Genomic DNA, 20,573 nt, shown 5'->3' on the forward strand with positions numbered 1-20,573 from the left:
ATTCGAATAACGCTCGACGATAGTCGATGCCGATGCTTTATCGATTCGGACGGTTGACTCGACGTCAACTTCAGAGAGACAAAGAGAAAGAACACTGCAGAGTGTAGAGCAGAGCAGAGCAGCAAAGTTCCGGTCAACGTCACAGCTCGTGTAAACTATAAAGTGCTTTATGACTCGATGAAACACGTGTTTTCAATATTTCAATCCGAAATCGATGAAACTGTGGTTATTCGAGAAATTATTTATACTATAAGATCATAATTGATAAGCGATCGAAACGAACGTTGTAACAATATCGCGATATCTTCGGTGTGCGAATTGGTTTCAGTGAAATCGTCGGTGTTCAATTTCTTAACAATCTGTACAATGTTTTAATTTTTTAACATCGTTTGTAGTGTTTAGTATTTCTCGTTAGTTTTAATTATTAAGATAATGGCGCTTCCGTTTGAAATGAATTTCGAACGTGTACAAAAATCTTCGATATTCTTCTCTTGCTTGAGTGTCGCCAAATTATTTATTTATTTGAATCACGTGCAACCGTATTATTTCATTGACGAGGTATTCCATGTACCTCAAACGTTACAGTATTGCGCCAACAATTTTACACAGGTACGTTTTTGTTTGTTAATTTGTTTATTTTCCCGCGCAGACATTTACAGCGCGTTAACACTTTGATACGCTACTAATCTCTTACATTCTAATTCATAATTAAACGGTTCTACTTAAATCGACGCATAGAAAACGCAGGAATAAATTAGATTCGAGGAATGTATATATATATATATATATATATATATATATGTATATGTACATATATATTTTTTCAGTGGGATTCAAAAATTACTACTTTACCTGGGTTGTACCTACTCGCAACCTTCGTCTTATCACCCATGAATCTTTGTAATACGTTTTACATGAGATGCATAAATTTGTTTGGTACATTTATGAATCTCTATCTCGCGTACAATATATTTGAACAAATTTCATCGACTCGTTGGATTAAAAAATGGAACAGCTGGACAAAACTTGCAGTGGCTTATAACATTATGTTCTTTCCACCCCTGTTCTTCTGGCACTTTCTATATTACACGGACGTTTTGTCTGTTAATACGGTATTGCTAATGTTATTGTTACATTTACGCAAGCAATTTAAGACCGCAGCTTTCGTAGGTACGTATGAAATGCCTTGGATTGCGACACAGTATAGCTTAGAGGAGGAAATTGTAATTATTATCACGCAGGTTTTTTGTCTGTGTTAATTCGCCAAACGAATATCATCTGGGTTGCATTTGTTACTGTGGAGCGTGCGTTTGACTTGCTAGACCGTAAGATGCATAAATCAATTTCCCGTGAACAGTATAGTTCGATAATCTATTTACAAGTAAGTAGATTACTATTGCAGATAAAATGGAATTATTTAATGTAGCTACTTATGTGTAATATTGTATGACTTTTAGCTACTATGGAAAAAGATAATAGAAGAATGTCACGGATGGGCGTCATTAGTAAAGTTTATTATTCAAATGTGCGTAGAGTTGCTTCCGTATGTGACAGTATGTTTAACTTTTCTAACATTTGTCATTTGGAACAAAGGTATCGTTGTGGGAGATCGTACAGCTCATGTTCCTACTATTCATGTGCCGCAGCTATTATACTTTTCTGCTTTTCTTTTTTGTTTCTTATGGCCATATATGATCGTTCATTGGAAGGACTATATTAACTTTATTCAAAGACACTGGCTCTCTGGAAGTTGTTTTCTGATATGTTTAACTGTTATAGTTGATTCTAACACGCTGGTTCATCCGTACGTATTGGCGGATAACAGGCATTACGTATTCTACTTTTGGAATAAGTTTATGGGTAGATACAGACTGTTCAAGTATTTCTTAATACCCATTTACTCGTTCAGCTTATATGCGGCTTTCCGTGGAATTAAGCATTTAAGGTTTACAACACAGCTTAATTATTTTTTCATGGTTTCGATGGTCCTTATTCCTCAGTTGCTTATAGAGCCACGATACTTTATAATTCCGTATATTCTCTATCGCTTCCTTATTCGAAAACCAAAGAAGTGGCAAATTATCATGGAATCGATTACTACTATAATAGTGAATTTCCTACAGTTCTACATTTTCGTTAACAAGGTCTTCTTTTGGAACGATCAACCGTTTCCTCAAAGGATATCTTGGTAAATTTAGTTGATTAAATTTCAGGACGTATTCAAACAAGTATAACGGTACTAAATTTTTCGAAAATTGCCAAACGTATTGTTTCTTCAATAAATACTATTTTGATATTTTGCAAACGAATGTGTTGTAATGCGGCAGCAACCCCTTCCACCAGCAGTTTTATGTATTCGTATAAATCCCGATGAAAATCAAAGACATTATGTAAATTAGAATATCACATCATCATTTATTACTTTTACTTTTGTTACATTTCTCTATAAGGAACAGTAAATAACTAACTAAGCGTGAATTATCACTCATACGCGACAGTTTCTTTCTCTTTTTTATTTCACAGCATTTCTACGGTAACTTTAACAACGTAACGCGACTAGCAAACGATTCCACTAAAATCAATCGATGTAATTTGTACTTATCGAACCGTGTAAAAGTTCGTATAAAAACAAACAAAAGAAAAAACGAATCGAAATCCTTACGCGTATCGCACAATATTCATTAATGCCATAATTAGGATATGTGTAGATCGAAACAACGATACTCGTAAAACGCGAGTAGAAACGGTACGAAAAATCTTTCGAAACGTTTGGATGGATTTCGACTATTCAAATATTTAATATCCTATTATTCGAAACCGCGCTATTCATATTTTTTTCGTGTTTCACGCTTTCAAAAGTTAGCCTCGAAAATTTCATTAGAAAAACCTTTCTTACATTCTCATTGTCAGTCTTATAATTGTATTGCACTCTCATTTACACTGTCACGTCTACGTTTTATTTTTATCGTTTGCTCTTTTACGAGTATCGTTACCGTGCTTCACTGTGCTTCACTGTACTTCACAGACGGGATCTTCTCTCGGATTCTCTGCTTTCGTTATTCCAAACGATCGGACGAATCGAAGCAGCGATACATCTAGGGCTTCCAAAATCAATCTTTCAAGTATTCATTATTATTTTTAGTAACTAACTAACTAACGATCAAACAAAAGATGAACGAATGAAAACTTTTACGTTTGATAAGGTAGGAACATATGTGGAGAAAAAAAAAAGGGAAAAAAAAGAGAGAGAGAAATCTCATTGAAATCTCTTTTGATTCGGCTACGGTTTCTGATATACATACAGCCAACCCAAATTTAACAGAATTTAATAGAATTAATTTGGAAAAGAGAAACGAGTAGAATACAAACAGAAAAAAGGAGGGTTGAAAGGGTCAAGTTCAAAGTGTTCGAAATTCCAATTTGCTCATCTACGCGAGTAGATGAATCGAAGCAGAAAATCCAAGAGAATCGGTCGACAGTTATCCATGTCGATAATGGGGATTCACTGATTATCCGTACACCCCTGGTGTTTTCGAAAATATCGATATCAATGTTGTACAACAACGAAAACAGTGTCAGGGATTTGGCGAGACTGTATTGCTTCGTTTGAGAATACGTTCGTGAAGAATTTGAAATTTTGGAAGAGATTAAAATAATTAGAAAGCGTATACGTTCGACGATCGATGTAAATAATACGATTTGTAATGGTAATAGCGTACACGAGCGTGATCCAGAGGTTTAGAAAATCGCACAGAGAGTTGGACAATGCTTATGTACTTTGCGATTACTCCTGCGTTGGATCACTTGCAATTATTAATCATAATCTACGTTTGTAATCTCTTAGAGCTAATCGTGTCTAATTATTAATCATGATTAATAATTATTCTTTGCTGATTAATCATGATTACTCGATTATTAGGTAATCGTATGTTACATATTAATCGACACTGTTTACGATAAATCATCCTCGTCTACATTACGCAAAAAGATTTAAAAAAGAGGGTAGAAATGAAAAATGGTGTCGCATTTATTGTCGAAATTAGCTATTAGTGCCTTGCAGTTAATCTCCCTATTCCATAGAGATATTACGGATAGAGTAGAGGTGATAGCACAGGTAAAAAGAGACAGAAAATCTCTCTTGCTTGTGTGTTGCTGTCTACCAATTACATTCGCATTAATAAAAGCATATGTTATTCGTGTTAGCTATAATTACAATTAGTTTAATAGTTTCTCGTTACATTATCACGATTCTTACGTAGAATACCGCGTTTATCTTTCTCTTTCTAACAGTAGGACATTCCGACTTGGTTAGCCACGCCTATGTCCTCCCTATTCTATCTATGATATCTCTATGGTTTCAAATTCAAAGTATGTATCCTTCAAACTTTGAACACGCACGTATGGCTAGACTAGCCAAAGCGCGCGTGTGCTGTTTCACTCGACTCGACTCGATGAGATAATACTATTGGATACGATTCAAACACTCGTCGATACCGCTGACCTCGAAGCAGCCTTTTCATTTTCTATGATAAATATTAAACGGTAGTACCGACAGTGGCACGTTATCCTCTTGGCGAAACACATCTACCTACTCTAACCAAAATTAATCTTCCAACAAGTATATCGAAATTCATTTTTATCTAACCCTCCTAATTCATTCATTTCACTGACATACGTCGATTTCATTTATTAAAGCATTGCTTCGTTAATAGAAATCTAATAAGAAATCTCCGTGAACCAGCGTTAATATAATACAATTAATTTCTGAAAGAGAAACGAATGGAACAGAGACGGAACAAAATTATATCGAAAGGGTTGAACAAGCTTTTCAAATTCCATTTTGTTTCGAGGTATAACGCGCCATTACGGGCCATTACTTTTACAATCATTAAAGTCATTTGCATCCATTCGCACAATTACGCGACTCGCGAGGAGCCAGTACCTAACGAGTTTATTGCTTCCACTGATATCTTCGCTTAACTAGATCGTAGATAAGTCGCAGAAATCAACAAACACAATCGATCCAATCATTTATTTCAGCGTTTTCCAAACTAGAGGCTGCAAACATTTCATTTGGCCGTCGATAAACTTTACTTAATATTTGAATCGATTGAAATAAACGTACGTAATCTTTTTTTTCTTTTCTTTCTTTCTTTGTTGGTTGTTGTTGTTTTTATCTTCCTCGCAAAACAAGTTCGAAAACCACTCGTTTACGCGTTGTGCCCTTTTAAACGGTCTTCAACGAAACTATGTGCAACGTCGACTGAATTTTGGTTAGAACAAGCACGTTTAATTATACGGTCGTACAGCTAGTTTCATCGCCAAGTCAGCAATGGCGAATCTTGGAAGAATTCAAAATTCCTTCCTAAATTTCAAAGAAATGTTGTGTTATGTAATTGCACGATCGACAATGCTGATGTTACTGGACTAGAAGATAAGATAAGATAAGATAATATATAATATATACGACGCGGTTAGCATCAGATCTATTTTTTTCCCCCGAACAATAGGGGCGGAGAGGTTAAACTTTTTTGAGCGACTTTTGATAATTACAAACTCTCGATGAATCTCTGCGTATTCAGAGATTTCCCTATATCACTCGCATTACTTTGGTAATAAATGTTACATATTAAGATACCAAATCAAGCGATCAGCTGCAACCCTAAACCGGAACGTTCCAGTTTGACAAGAGTTGAAACAGTGTCCGAACGTTCGATATTCTAGAAATACCTGCAAGCTTGGGATATACATATCTCATCTCCACTGACGACGTTTAAAAATTTCATATTAATTCTAGAGCGTTGTCGCAGATCTCTCGAAATATTTTTACATTGTATTTCTCTTTTTTCCCTACCTACGCATGCATTCGATATGAATATTTGCACTCCACGATTGAGATTTTCGGTCGTCGTGGACCGTATAACGAGCGTTATTATTCCTTATGAAATTTCTAAGAATCCCTTAAAACTCGGCGCATCTTAACAGTCTTTTTGCGCCGATTTCATTGTACAGCAAATCGCAAAATTATCAACAAACAATCTATACAAGATTTCGCTATGGTTTTTACGTGAGAAAGTATATTTACGCTACGGACTTGTAAAACTAAAAAAAAAAAGAAAAGAAAAGAAAGAATTGTTGCATTATATTTCTTAAATAAATAAGAAGCATAGACAAATCTTGCATAGCTTTGTAATGTTTGGTGTGCGCCGATAATTTAGCGACTCATCGTATTGCATTCGTAATTGGCTATTTCGTACTATATACACATATATCGTACATATATATAGGCAATTCTTTTTTAAACAAATGGAAATACAGAGATCTCTGCATAACGAAAACGAAATTACAGTCGTCGATACTTGGGTTAAATCTAACCTTGTCTGCTGATCGAAATTAAAATTGTTACATTTGGTTTCTTATATACGCGAGAGTATCGTCATTCGACCCGAAGCTTTCGAATATTATTATTATTAATATATAACGTCTCGAATATTTATACAAAAGTCCTCTCTGCTACTGTTTACGTGCCATTGGCATCGATTAAAAACAAAAAAAAAAACAAAAAAAAAACCTGTAGCGGCACTCTGTGAATCCCCGTTGATACTCTATATCGGACGGTATGTGCGTGATTCAATTATAGCCCGAGAAATGAAAAAAAAACTGAAAAAGAAATGGTCGATACACGGAACGAAAGCATCGAATTCTCGAGGATTCGACTTCGTTTTGGTTATCCAGAGATACTGCGATGCAAACAAGAAATTCCAAGGTGAATAAGAAATACTGATTTGACGCGAACAAAAATCTCAACAAACAAAGTGTTTGTACAGTTGAAACGAATGCTAGTCTGCGAGGGAGCCGATACATGAAGCATTTCACTGTAAAACAAAATGTCTCTCATCGGTAATATACATACCGAAATGTAATATTCGTACAACGATAAGTACAAGAAAGACAACTGTTATTCGTCTAGACTATTAATCGAGTTCTGTGTTTCTGAAAAGATACGCGTTAATTGGTCATGTATCGGACTCACGGCCACGGGCAAACGTACAAAAAAAAAAGTAGAATAAACGATTTGTAAATCGAAACGGAAGATAATGTAAGATCTTGTACTCATCGGTAGATTCTTTCTATTACGATTTACGATTACTCTGGCTCGTTATCGTAATGTCTTTGGCTTGTCTAACTTCCAACTGAATTTTTGTTTGTTTTTGCGCTAATTGGTCATTGGTTCGCAGGGAACGTACTAGTTACCGTAACTAAAACCTAAATATTATTATATAAAATAACTGTTAACGCTAGGCTATACAAAGGTATACGTTAGCCATTGGGGTGGTTGGTTTGTCTTCAGTGTCCAGCTCGAGCTGGATCTCGAATTACAGAGAAGACCAGTCTTTTACCATTTCTTCAGCACCGCCTACAAAGTTGGTTAACAGAATAAAAGCCGGAACTTGCAGTCTCGTAAACAAGCATATACGGTTCATCGACGTTTCGACTCCGATTGAAATCGTTGGCAAAAACTGAAATATACGGTATAGTGATATCGTACAATCACATTTAATTAGAAAATTTATATTTCTTAAAAATAAAAACGTTCGGAAATTGTCACGGTCGTTTCCAAGACTGCAAGCCTCGAGCTTTGGTCTCGTAAACGTAAGGCTTTCCGTTGCTACCTTGAAAAGAGAAAGATAAAGAAAAATCATTCCTACACCGAGCGTACATTACAATACTTGAGGCACTGAATCACTTTGTTGATCGTACTGGGAAAAGGATTCCCCTCACGAGCATCGTACCAAGCAACGTAAAGCTAGATCGAACTTGTAAATCCCTCTCGTGCTGCGTTGCGGGTTCGAACATCATACTATTTGCTGTTTCAACTTGACGAGGTTCGTTTCACCGTACAACTTCAAGTCCAGCGGGGCGCTGGGCTCGTTCTTCTTCGTCTGTGTGTGCCACGCGAGCACCTTGGTGCAATTGTCAGCGAGAAATTCGATATCCTTAGGCTCGAGCGGTGCGAGGCTCTTGAGGAAACCGTCCTCCTCGTATCCAGCTTTGAACGGCATCGTGGCATTGGGCCTCTGAAGCAGGAATTTTACGCTCACGGCGAAGCCTGCCATGTCCACGGGGAACTTTCTGCCAGCGATCCAACCGTCGTAGAATCCAACGAACGTTCCGTTCTTAATTACGGGCGAGCTCAAACCGAACTTGGTGCACAAGCCTACGGGGAACATCGACACCCTCTTTGTTCTACGAATCTGAAATGAAAATTAGAGCCAGGTCGTGAAATATCGCGGTTCTAGGTACGTTTCAGCTAATATGTTTCGAGATTTTAATTGGTGGTCATTGTTGGTAATGTTGTGGTCGATGAAAAGACAAATTCAAACATGTTTAAATGTAACATGGCCAGCAACAATTACAATTATATTATATCTGATATAGATATGTAATCGAATGGTCGTTTAGTTTGTACCTCGTTGAAAAGTGCGATGTCGTACGTGTTGTCGTCATCCGCGAAGTAGAAGACACCTTTCGTTGCGTTCGCTCTGATCCAATGCAATCCACGATTGCGATTCGACACTCCCCGTGGTTTCGCGCCCTTCTTTTGCTTGTACTTGTCGGGCATCGGGGCTGCAACAAGTCGCCGAGGTCCGATATATGTATTTTATCATCGTATTATATGTATATACATAAATTAGCTCGCTGAAAGCTCGACACGGTTCCCGTTCGGGGAGTTGGCTGGATATTCAACGCGCGTGCCACAAAGCTACAAAATCGATATAACGCTTTTTCGTCAAGATCCTTGCGGTCGCGGTTAAAAGTTGTATAGGTTCGGTTTGCTAAATATTATATAGTAAATAACGGGTAAGAAGTTTGGATTTACTACACCATAGAAATGCACAGAGAAAATCAATTTCTAGATGTGTGAAAAATTGCAAATATTTACCAGTCAAGTGATGAAACTTTAATCCCGTCCTCTGTAGCAACTTGGTGACTTGTTTCGTGGCGATTGTTGCGTCCTCGATAACCAGCCAATGAACGTTCTTGACCAGCATCAGCGTGTGCGACATCCTGGTCAGCTCCGGTATCTGTTCCGGTCTGCGGTACGTCGGCGTGATTATGTACAGCGGTTCCGACGTTTCGTCGGACGTGGACGAACGATGCTGACTCGAAACGGTCGCTGTCGGCGTCGGCGTCGGCGTCGACAACGACAACGACAACGACGCTTGTACGATCTTTGAATTATTCTCGGAAACTTCCAACGTATTCTTGTTCAGATGAGTCATCAGCTCTTGTATCAGCGACGTCGCGATGTCTGGACTGAGACCGTTCGTTTCTTGCACCTTGCGTATCGCGCTCCTGATCTACAAGCGCATAGATTATAGATGATCCCGCGTTAATTGATCAATTTCATTTTTGCTCGAGGACATGCACCCAACCAGACATACAACCAGACATAGTCGAAAGCTAGGCTTTTCCTATGTATCCTAGTTGTAGGTAATGATATCCGTGGCTTACCATTTCTTCCGTCAATTTGCTCGACCTGACATAGCTCTCCACGTCCTCTTGAGAGAGAACTGCAGTGTCCTCGGCGGAACCACCAGTGTTGAAGTCGTTCATCTGGTCGAACCGAACCCCGGTAGACAAATGATATTGGTAGAACACCACGAATACACCTATCAACGCTATCACCCCCATTTTCGTGGATGGCTTCATCATATCAGGACAGCTGGACATTCAAAACAACATTTTCTTTTTGAAACATTACGTTTACAATGTTTCACGATTAAATATCCTACAGGAATTCCTATGCTATATAATAGTCTACCTGTACTCTACTATACCGTATATTCCTTTTTTTTCATTTATCCATTTATCCATTTATCCATTCAGATTGTATTCATAATTGTTGTTGAACCAACCAAGGATAAACAAATGTTTGGCAAAGCTATAGGCTATAGGGTACACAGGCTGCTATCTATTATCTGAGAAACAGAGGGTCAGAGAACCCAAGTTTATCGGGACTGTTTCCTTAGTTTCGAGATACAAACTATGCGTATATGTATATTATAATACTTTCAGTCATCTGTATCGAGAGTAAATGACGTCAAGTTTTTTTAGGAAGCAAGTATCGCAACAGACAATTTATACCATTGCCAAGTTACTTTTCCTTCATAACGAATACGATCCCTTTCGCAATTTAATCATTCGTTGCAATCGTTGGACAAGTTTCTCAGCCGTTAGCCGCGTGGAAATTAGGAGGCGTGCGTTGAAATTGTTTAGGGAAACGATAAGATACACACGTTTCCGGCGATACGCACGCTTCTTTACGACGATTATGCTCCGAAATATGCGAGTGTTGTTAATTGAAACGCGGCTACGTGATATTTTCACTCGTAACGCGACGGAAATAACATAACTACGGAAGAATTTTATATAACAAATATTCGTTTCCTCTATCGAACGATCGGAGCAAGTGGAGAGAAAAAAAAGTAACCGATACTCGCGGTTGAATGAATTCCCATTAAATCTACATCTACGATTCCAGGATAATATCGAAGAATGTATCGTATCGTAGTAGAATGTTCATTGTAAGAAATAACAAATGAAAAATTCGTCGCTTAAAGTGGGTGTCCAGTGGGTAGACGGAAAGGTCGCGAGGATTTCACAGTGGACTTGCTATCGAGAATTGTTACGAAGAATTTTGATCGAGAAACGGTAAAGAAAAGGTCGGTCGGTGGTAGCGATTGTCGAAGCGAAACAAGTCTAATTATTAGCGTGGTTTTGGTTCAGCCATAATAGGCTTTTATTATGTGCCAATGGTACCGCAAGCGCAGTCTACACCGGTTGTTGCAACGAATCTTACAATGTCTAAAGTAAAAGTTTTGACAGAACAACCACGGGGAGATACCACGTTTCGTGGTATCTCGAGATTAATGGATTATTGTTATACAATCATCGAATAACATCGAGTAACATAGAAAATGTAAATAGTTTTAAAAGCCCAATGATACGTTTGATGGAAGCGCCGCTTTACAATGTACAACTTGTCGATACTTGTATCTCCCATCCTGTTGTATCGTGTCACTCGATAAAGTCTTTAGGAATTTATTACTGGATGGTACGTTTGACATGATTTTATATTTTACCTTTTCAAAGTGTACACCAGTTAGCTGTACTTTTAACTCGAGAGCTTACTTAAACTGTTAACGATTTATGCGGAATCAGAGATAAAGCAAAAATATCGACCCTTATTTTTATCGCGTAAAAACAGGACCGAAATGATTTTTGTCGAATGTTGTGAAAATTTGGTTAGAATGTGTAAAGACGCGATTAAAAGTGTCGTTGTTACGAGTGGAAAGTGAAAGTGTAAAGTGGTTGTCTTTCGATAGACAGAAGATGGACGATATAATTCACAAGACGTTACGTGTATATCAAACGATATACATATGTATCGACTCACTGCTTCTGCTGGATGATACTATTAAAAACTAATCGAATGACACAGAAAATTCCAAAGTCGCTAAAAATATCACGCGAGTTTAGTTGAACAGCTAAACGTGTCTTTCGATATGATTCGTCATATACTGTTCAAATTGAAAAACACGCCATCTTCGAGATATTGTACTTGGTTAGGAACGATGAGAAGCGCATAATTTACAACGGCATTAACTCGGTGAGCCAGCCACCTCTGAAGCTGGTTTATCGTATCCAACAAAGGATACACGATACGTATGCGTATGCGTATGTACACTCCAATTACAAATGTATTACGCGCTCTAAGCTTTTACCACACGATCGAATCGATCATTTTTACAGATATTTCGTGGATAAATGAATTCTGTACTTTTACATTCAATCTACAGTTGTACTTTAAGCAAAATACACGAAATTTTCTCACGTTAAATCGTTAACGTTTCAACTTGATACATGTACGTACATGTATGTCCTTATCAGTTTGGGCCAACCGAACAGGAAGAAATGAATTCATAAGTAACGTGTGGTGTTTTCTCGAGACGGCACCAGACTTTAAACGACACGATAAAACTGATCCGACTAATGGTAATGCTTTATCGGTAGCGAAATGCGTCTCGTATCATAAATTTACCGCATATCGTGTATCACAAATCACAATGTGAACCTTGCAACGCTCGTAAAACCGTCTAAATGACATCTAACTGAAATTATTCTCTCGGTATGAGAATATGTAAATGTATCCGCCTATCTACCATGTACTATGTATCCAATAATATGATATAAATATTGAGTTTTTTCATTCCAACAACATCATCTAGGTTCATCCCCTTCTTTTTATTGCGACCAGTTTCTAACATTTCTAACAAACACCAAAATAATTCTCAACCGATTTAGTAATGGAACATTATTTTCTTAAGCGTTCATCGTCGTTCCTTTTCGCGGAGAACAATTACAATGTTCTCAACTTTGTACAATTTCATATTATTTCAGATACGTTTCAAACTACATAGGCTCTCGTTATTAGCCTAACCAACAGTTCCGGGACGCAACAAACCAAAGTGTTTAACAGACATAGACTTGGACGTCATACCGCTACCGATGTCTGCAAGTATAAAAGCAACACTCAAACATTCATCTGCCCAACTGGCTCTAAATGCACGGCAAACGCACTGCCATCATTCTTCTTCCTGATTATTGTTCTCTGACAAATGGTGCACCACACTAGATCAAACAATTTTTTAGCCTTTCTATATCTACGCGACTCTGTTATACCTGTAATATATCCAATTCTAACGTCGTGCAAATATTTGCACGATTAAACAGTTTATCTAACGAAACTTTTTAATTTCAGTCTCTACAGCAATTTATCGACATTCGTACGACACAATTATTTCCACGTTATTTCGTACATCTTGTATGAATACTGCAATTTCAAAATCGTTATTACGTATTTCAAAAAATATATATTTTCCAACAAAATTCCATCATTTCGAAATTCATGTTTCCCCCCACTGGATTACAAACGGTACATATTAAAAAAAATCCTAACGCTAAACAAACAATCGCTTACCCGGCTATAGACATCACTAGGGAATTCTTCGTAAAGACCACGAACGTCGAATCTACCAGGAATCGACAACTTTTCCTATCACGAATATGCCTGTAACTTTGTTCAGGCATGTTGTAACTTTGTGTTAATGTATGTGTCTAACGCGTCGTTACGCCGAGCGCCGAGCGCCGGTGCCGTATCTTATATCGGTAGAGAAGCGAGCGAGTGTCTGTCCCTTGCGCGAAAATTAGTCATATTAGCAGAAGCTGTACTCTCTCTCTCTCTCTCTCTCTCTCTCTCTCTCTCTCTCTCTCTCTCTCTCTCGCTCGCTCGCTCGCTCTCGTTAATTCGATTAATTCAATTGTATTTTCGTTTTTAACTACTATATTTTTCTGGCAACCTACCATCTTTATTTATTCATAGTACCATAATTATCTTACGAACTCGTAACGCGCAATATCGGTATCGAGAATCGAGATATCGCGTTAATTTAATTTAATTTTCTTTTCTAATCACGACGAGTCCAACTCGTCGTTTCAAATAATATACAAATATCTTGTTCTTATTATCTCAATGATCGATTAAAATCGCGATTAAAATATTATGTATCGCTTTCCTTGGAAAGTTTTTGGTCTGTCCTTAACGCAAACGTTCGTTTCGTCGCGGAATACAATTTTTCTTAGCAGACGATTCTGATCGTCCTGCGCCAAACGGATCACATAGACAGAGTAGCCAAGCTTTAGAAAAAGTTCAACTACTATCTCCTACGACTTCTCTACTCCATCTACGTATACTATGCATATCAAATATAATCTGTTTGGCTGCGATACGTTCAAAGAAACGAACGAAACAACAGAGAATGAAAGAACGCACGGAACTAACTGCGAACGTGTGACCCTTGAAGGCCAAATGTACACTAATTGTAAAAGTAAACGCAGCGTGCGTTTACGAAAGTATCATGATTCGAACGTGCCAGTGAAAAATGCCCTCTAACTCGGCTATGCGTACAACCAATGAAATTATTTATGCTCGATAAACGCAAATATCTTTGTCAAAAAAGATTCGCAGCAAACTACGAAGCATCGCTTTACGTGGCTTCACAGTTGGAGATTTCGCGTGCTCGAGTGTGAAAATCCATTGGTTAAATGGATCGATTGCAACCTCTTTGCTAAACAAACAAAAATGGCGATTAAAAATCCTTGCTTATTTCGAGACAATGCTGTACTTGGAATTTCTTACAAAGAACGACACTAATCCTCCAATTCCTGATCTCAACAACGTAAATAATAATCTCGACGACGATCGAACATCTATTCACAGATTTGCTGCGCAAAGTTTCATTCACGAATCACGAGCGCCTACTTCAGACGCACGTGGCAGCCTGGAAGCGATCCGAAAATGTTGCAAAGCTGCCGATAAACTAGTCTATCGGCGATACGGGATAAGACAATCAAGCGTTGACGAAAATTAAGATAACCGGGCCTGATAATCTCGCTAGAAGGAATGCGAGATTTCGGCACTATTAAAGCCGACCGCATGACGCCTCCGGTCGTTGGAGGTCAACCTGAAGGAGGCGAGCACGCGAACCCGTGGTACTCGGCCATCCCGTGTTCATGCCGATGATTTTCACGTGTACAACGCGAGGCGCGAAATCTTCCGATTGGTGGAGTGTCATGGGTGACTCACGAGTGGTGTAATCTCACGTCGTGTCGAAGCTTCTTCATCAATCGAAAGCTTCGCGCCGTACGTGTAGATGCGATACCGCAACCTCTTTGCCGAATAAATAAAAATAGTGTGTTACGTAACGATGATAGCGCCGACGAAACGGGCTAATTAATTTTCGCCACTATTGTTTTCGGGCAATTTTAGTTCCTCGTTAGGGCATTATTTGAACGTTGCAGGGCCAGCTTTATTCGAACACTTTGAAATGCAGAAGTTTAAAGACGAATGAATTATGGGAAGAGCTCGGTTCAGGATATTTAGAAGCTCGTTTGTTTCTAGCTAGACTGCGGATAAATGTGTATTTAAATGCACTTGTTTGTCCTAAAGTTGGATGAAGCGCGTCACCGAAATAACGCGATGTATCGGTTGCGCGTAAATTTGTCTTGTTTGTTCAATTGGCAACCGGTTAGAGTGGATAACGAAACGAGGAAAAAGAGCGGAATCAATCGTGCGTTTAAGTACATTCGAGAAACAAGGTGAAATTTCAACACGAGCTCTTGCATAATTGAATGAAAGGATTGGAAATGGTCGAGTAAACTCGATGATCGATTAGACTCAATTTACCGGCACCGCAGACATGCATCGCTTTGCTGCATTTGTCAACCTGTGCCTTTGCATATGTCGGTCGCGAAAAACCTGCAATTCTCCGTCCCCTTTGTTAACCCTTTCAATTCAGCGGCGCGCCACTGGCCACGCGGCTCAACTTCCGTTTACGTTCAACCGAGTCTTTTGTTCCCTCCAAAGAATTCTGTCTACCCTCTCGAGTGCGCTTCGGTGACGTACCGAGAAGGCTTGCAACTAAAACGAGTAATGGCAATTGCATAAAAAAAAAATTATTCGAAACTCGACAAAATATTAGCTAATCAATAAATAGATGTTTGTGCATTTATGGTAAATGAAAATATTGGCAAATCCATGAGACGTCTATCTGCACAAAGGAAAACATGTATAAAATAAGAACGATTATACAATTTGTAGCGTTTCCAAGATAAAACATACTTTCATTTAAATACACATTTATCCGCAGTCTAGCTAGAAACAAACGAGCATCTAAATATCCTGTTCGAGCGATATATCGCTTCTTTATTTTCACCTTTAGATATAACCCAATTGCAATAAATGTATTTCCGAGAAAGGGGAGTGCGTTACTTTTTTTCCCTGGTGTTTTTTGAGTGGGTGTCCTTTTCTCGCTAGACACAGCGTCAAGAGTCGGTGTTGTCAGTGTTGTCAGTGTTTGAGCGAGATCGAACGGATTCGAGGATCGTAACCTATTTTATCTACAACCATTTGTTTCGTCTCGTTTCAACTAGATTCTCTCGTGAACCGCTCTCGTGTTCTCGTTACAGTTACGATAATATTCGTCCTAGTCTCCGCGGCACTAAGCTCGATACACCAAACAGACAACCAAGTGTCGAACATGGAATGCTCTTGGGGATTGCTTGCTGTAATATTTCGAATAAACTCGGTCCCGTAAATATTCGTAACCCTCTATGTCTATTAAACAACTATCTCGTGTCGAGTTTATTCCTGTACATATTTACAATGGAACGTGATTGTGTTTATTTGGAAACACTAAACTTATCGTTCCACTTGGGTGAAATTTAATAGATATGCAAGGTACAAATATCTATAGGACAAAGTAACTGTAAAAGTTCTATAGTCTGTTTTCTTAACTTGACAATTCTTTGAAAATTACCATATTTCTGATAAGATGCGGCATTTTCCAAACAGATGACCTCGAGTGAAATTGATTCAATTTTGATGAAATGGAACAAGACTTGTATAACATTCGTCTACTAGCCTCCCCTCGATAATGGGAAATTTGCGATCGCGTGTAAGCATAATTGATCGAGCAATTACAGTTGAGCAAAGTCGAGAAGCTTGGGCTTTCGAGTTTCGATGTCGAACCAGCGCACACGTCCAATATCTCTCGTATGATCTATGCAATTAGTGCTCACCTGATAATCGGCGTTCATGCTCCGTTCACGAGTTGTGATCGTTCCGCCTCGTTTACGCACTTCCGCGGCTCCAACACAGCTGGGCGTGCTGCACATACAATAAGAAATGCTGTTACGTTCGTTCAAGTATCGTCGTTTTATGTCATCAACGACTGGGACGCGACAAATTTCGAATTGAACCTCGAGGCTCGCGATTTTTCGTGTCGCTGCGCTCTGCTGCGCTGCACCGCACCGCACCGCACCGCACCGCACCGCACCGCACCGCACCGCACCGCACCGGCTACTGCTCGACTATCGCACAATTTTACTCCGTACCATTCGGTCGACCCGAGACTTTTTCTTTCATCGCGTAATTCTAATTTCGACAATTTTTATACTCGTCAGATTGGATTTCAGACAAATTAATTGATAATTTAGTAAATTCGTACGCGTCCGAAACTAGACCAACCATTTAGACAACTATTTAGACGTACATTTTCCTCACCTCTGTGTATCAAACTTATCGTGCTGAAAGTACGCAGTCTGCACGCACCGTTCTCACCGTTATTACTTTTTCATGATTTTTAATAGTTTGTGTTCACTGTTTGGCGAATTAGTCCGGGCTGAGGTAAACGGCTCTCGTTTCGATTTTTCCCCGTCGACGATGTCTGGAACGCGACGGAACACGGTTTGTCCGCGAGCTGCGAGTAACGAAAAGATGGTCCGCACGCAGTCTCGATCCGAATTCGTCAAGTTCCGTGATATCATGACCGTCTCCGAAAGCCCGGTCGACGGATGCACCTTTTCACTGGCATCTTGTGCACTCGGACATCACTGATCCCCGACAAGCTTTTCGCCAAGCTCCTGGTAGCGCTTCGATCGTTCGCCGAACGTATTTTTAGCGAGCAGGTTCGCGCCGCTTCGAAACCTCGGCCACATGTCGTTTCCGACTTTTCTTCGTTAACGACTAAACGACGAGCCGTACACTGGCTCGATCGTTTCCCTTGGTCCCGTGTTTACGTTGTCATGCGTTTCGTTGAGCGACTGAGCGTCTGAGCGTCGGAGCGTCGGAGCGTCGGCGTCGACGTCGAGGGAACAATGGCACCTGACGAAAAGCTTCGCGGAAAAAACTTGTACGACGCGTCTCCTTCGTTGGTCGACACTCGACTAGTTTTCCCCGTCGGCGTCGCGTTCCCTTTGCAATATCCGTCTATGCTAGTATACACGTTCGCATAGCGCGCTAACCCCTCCCACCTATTTCGTTTCAGCTGGCGCAGCAGCCGACGCTGTCACTGCCACTGGCTCCGCTCTTGTACGTATGTATACAAGCGCGTGTCGCGATATACGCGGCTGCACCGAATCACGTGGCTCAACGTATTTGACGCAGAGTAGGCGTTTCTCATCGATCCTCCAAACAGCCACCAACCGATCTCTCGATCGGATAAAAGATCAAATGCATCATTTTACCTCGTATCAGGCTTTCTTTTCTTTTTACTCGTGGAAATGGACATTGAAATTATTTATCACGAGTGCTGGTCAGCATTGGTCGAAAAAAGTGAAAATTGAAAAGGTGAAAAACGCAGGATCCGCGAGGACTGAATATTCGGAGATTCGTCAACGAGCTCATCTATGTTATACATCACTTGTATACACGACAAGGAAAAAACACACGGTCGACCTTGATTGATCGGGCGGCGGTTAGATTCGAATGCTCGTTCTAGATTCTCCACCGAGAAAAGAAACTCGCGAATTCTAAACGATTTTAATTAATTAATTAAATAGTTGATCGTTAATTTAGCCAGAAATTAATGCCGGCCGGTTGCAATCTATACACATCGAAATATCGATTAATTGATCGGTGCTTGGATTTTCAATCGATCGTTGTTCCGAACTGTGACTGTTATCCCATCGAGGGTTCCCATAACAAGTGGGATCGCTCGATAACCATGGCCAACAGACACCATGCGATTCTCGCGGTCTCTCTTGTTCGCACTGTCGCTGCCATTACCTCTTTCCTCGTCTTTCTGTGCCTGGAGTATATTGATCCAGTGGTCGTAGTCGGAATACCTACGTACGGTTAGGTGTGGGTGACGCTGCAAACCGGCACGGTCGCCTTCGAATCTCACCAGGAACTGTAAACGACGTTATCCAAACTTATTGTTAGCCAGCCTGTTTTCGCGCGTTTCGTGCACTCGTTGCAGTTAAAGTGCATAATGCGGCCATTCCATGCGATCACCGAGCGTCGTCGCGTGAAACACGTATAGTATCAGGGCTGAGGCGCACGAGATCTCGTTTCGTTTTTCAATCAAACGTTCCGTGCCACGCCATTTTCTACAAACTTGCTGCATTTCATCGAAATACTTTTCGCCTTGGTTATTTTCGAGCCGAGTCCCATTCAATTTCTTCGTTTCGAATGCCATTTAAACGTAATACGCATCGTCCTGGAAATATTTACCAGGAGCCTTTTAGGGAAAACTCGATCGCCTTCTCCCTAACTTTCATTCGATGTTACCTATTTTTCTAATATTTTTTACAGGCTACATTTTCTGTCCCAGCATCAAGCCCATTCAAACAAAATTTCTAGCGAATCGAGCTGATGTAGCAAGGGTTACAGGGAAATCAGAAACACGCAGACTTGGAATGCACAGACTCGAACGAGTATCTGCAGTACAGTCGGGGTATCAGAATTCGGCGTGTCGCTATCTGCCGTCAGAAGCGGCAACTATTTCGCTGAAAACTTGGCCGTTCAGAAATCGGAATGCGGATTTATAATTATATAGGAAAAAGATTACAGAGTTGTGTTTCTATGTACACGGATCAACGGTACGATCGTGTAACGTGTCGTTTAAAGTTTAAACTGAACGAGTATAGGGAACATGTTCGCTTGATTATCTACCATCTGAAATGACTAGCCCGCGTAAATTCTTTTATAGTAGTATGCAAATCAGAGAGAGAGAGAGAGAGAGAGAACGGCACCCTCTAGTTGCATCGATTTTTTCTTTCGTTCGAGTGGACAAGGATGGATAACATTTTATTCGATTAAATAGCAAACTCTGTCCTCTGTCTCTTTTTCAAAGGATCAACCAGTTTTATATCTTTCATCTCTGACAAAAAGAGGCCATTATTCCGATGATATTCAAAATAACTTTAATATAAAATATAAATGCAAGTCTCCTTATGATTATCTTACATGTTTTATCGTTAGGATGTCTTGTAATAATTATATTATGCGATACCAACGTTATTAATTACACAATAAATACTTTTAACGGACAAGGAAACACAGTTTTTATACATACACTTAAACATAGGCTACATCGTACGTTGGTTACCGTAACCTTAAAAATGAAAGAACGTTCGTTTACATTGGGTAGTTTCCAAGTTAGCATATGTCGTTTTAAGAACGAACGCGAGACACACTTTGCCCTGAGACGCCAGTTTCAATTATTCATATACGTTAGCAAACGATCTCCCAACGTTTGCCTCAAGCTTTATAAATACTATATTCGACCTGTATGTTTTTAGATTGTATAAACGTTACGTATAAACAAATTTGCACGTATTCGCTACGCTGGTTAAGTGGAACGAGAGACATATTCGGTAATAAGAAAACAATATTAAAAAGTCCAAGTGGCGTAACGAGTAACGTTTCCTATATCTGACCAAAGATCCCTCGAAACTTGTCGATATTTTTAAATATAAAAATACCATGGAAATATCATCTTTCGCGATCCTCGTCCTTTTAGAATAACAAATTCTAAACAATTAGTATATATTATTATAATTAACAAGTCCAACGATAAATAAAATATATATTCTATCATAATAATCGAACAACGTTTTTCAACGATAAAAACGCGCCGCGCATCGTACAAATACCAGACAGTTGT

The 20,573-nt window shown here is 39.4% G+C and overlaps 2 protein-coding genes across 4 annotated transcripts; one reads left to right on the forward strand and one right to left on the reverse strand.

The window, feature by feature from the left end:
* Window positions 1-34: 34 nt before the first annotated feature.
* LOC128878230 (putative Dol-P-Glc:Glc(2)Man(9)GlcNAc(2)-PP-Dol alpha-1,2-glucosyltransferase) lies at window positions 35-20,326 on the forward strand. 2 transcript variants are annotated; one of them, XM_054126257.1, is made up of 5 exons: window positions 35-609; window positions 828-1,170; window positions 1,242-1,381; window positions 1,458-1,525; window positions 20,209-20,326. In XM_054126257.1, the coding sequence occupies exons 1-5, from the start codon at window positions 433-435 to the stop codon at window positions 20,228-20,230; spliced, it is 750 nt and encodes a 249-aa protein (XP_053982232.1). In that variant the 5' UTR covers window positions 35-432; the 3' UTR covers window positions 20,231-20,326. The 2 variants fall into 2 exon arrangements, with proteins under 2 accessions (XP_053982232.1, XP_053982231.1); XM_054126256.1 differs by lacking the exon at window positions 20,209-20,326 and having other exon boundaries at window positions 1,458-6,570.
* On the reverse strand, window positions 2,387-18,197 carry LOC128878232 (galactosylgalactosylxylosylprotein 3-beta-glucuronosyltransferase P). 2 transcript variants are annotated; one of them, XM_054126261.1, is made up of 6 exons: window positions 17,178-18,197; window positions 16,705-16,792; window positions 9,517-9,727; window positions 8,945-9,362; window positions 8,471-8,628; window positions 2,387-8,255 (listed from the first exon to the last, which is right to left on the reverse strand). In XM_054126261.1, the coding sequence occupies exons 3-6, from the start codon at window positions 9,715-9,717 to the stop codon at window positions 7,857-7,859; spliced, it is 1,176 nt and encodes a 391-aa protein (XP_053982236.1). In that variant the 5' UTR covers window positions 9,718-9,727; window positions 16,705-16,792; window positions 17,178-18,197; the 3' UTR covers window positions 2,387-7,856. The 2 variants fall into 2 exon arrangements, with proteins under 2 accessions (XP_053982236.1, XP_053982235.1); XM_054126260.1 differs by having other exon boundaries at window positions 17,189-18,196.
* Window positions 20,327-20,573: the final 247 nt, after the last annotated feature.

Source organism: Hylaeus volcanicus, chromosome 6, assembly GCF_026283585.1.
Source record: "Hylaeus volcanicus isolate JK05 chromosome 6, UHH_iyHylVolc1.0_haploid, whole genome shotgun sequence".
NCBI classification, from domain to species: domain Eukaryota; kingdom Metazoa; phylum Arthropoda; class Insecta; order Hymenoptera; family Colletidae; genus Hylaeus; species Hylaeus volcanicus.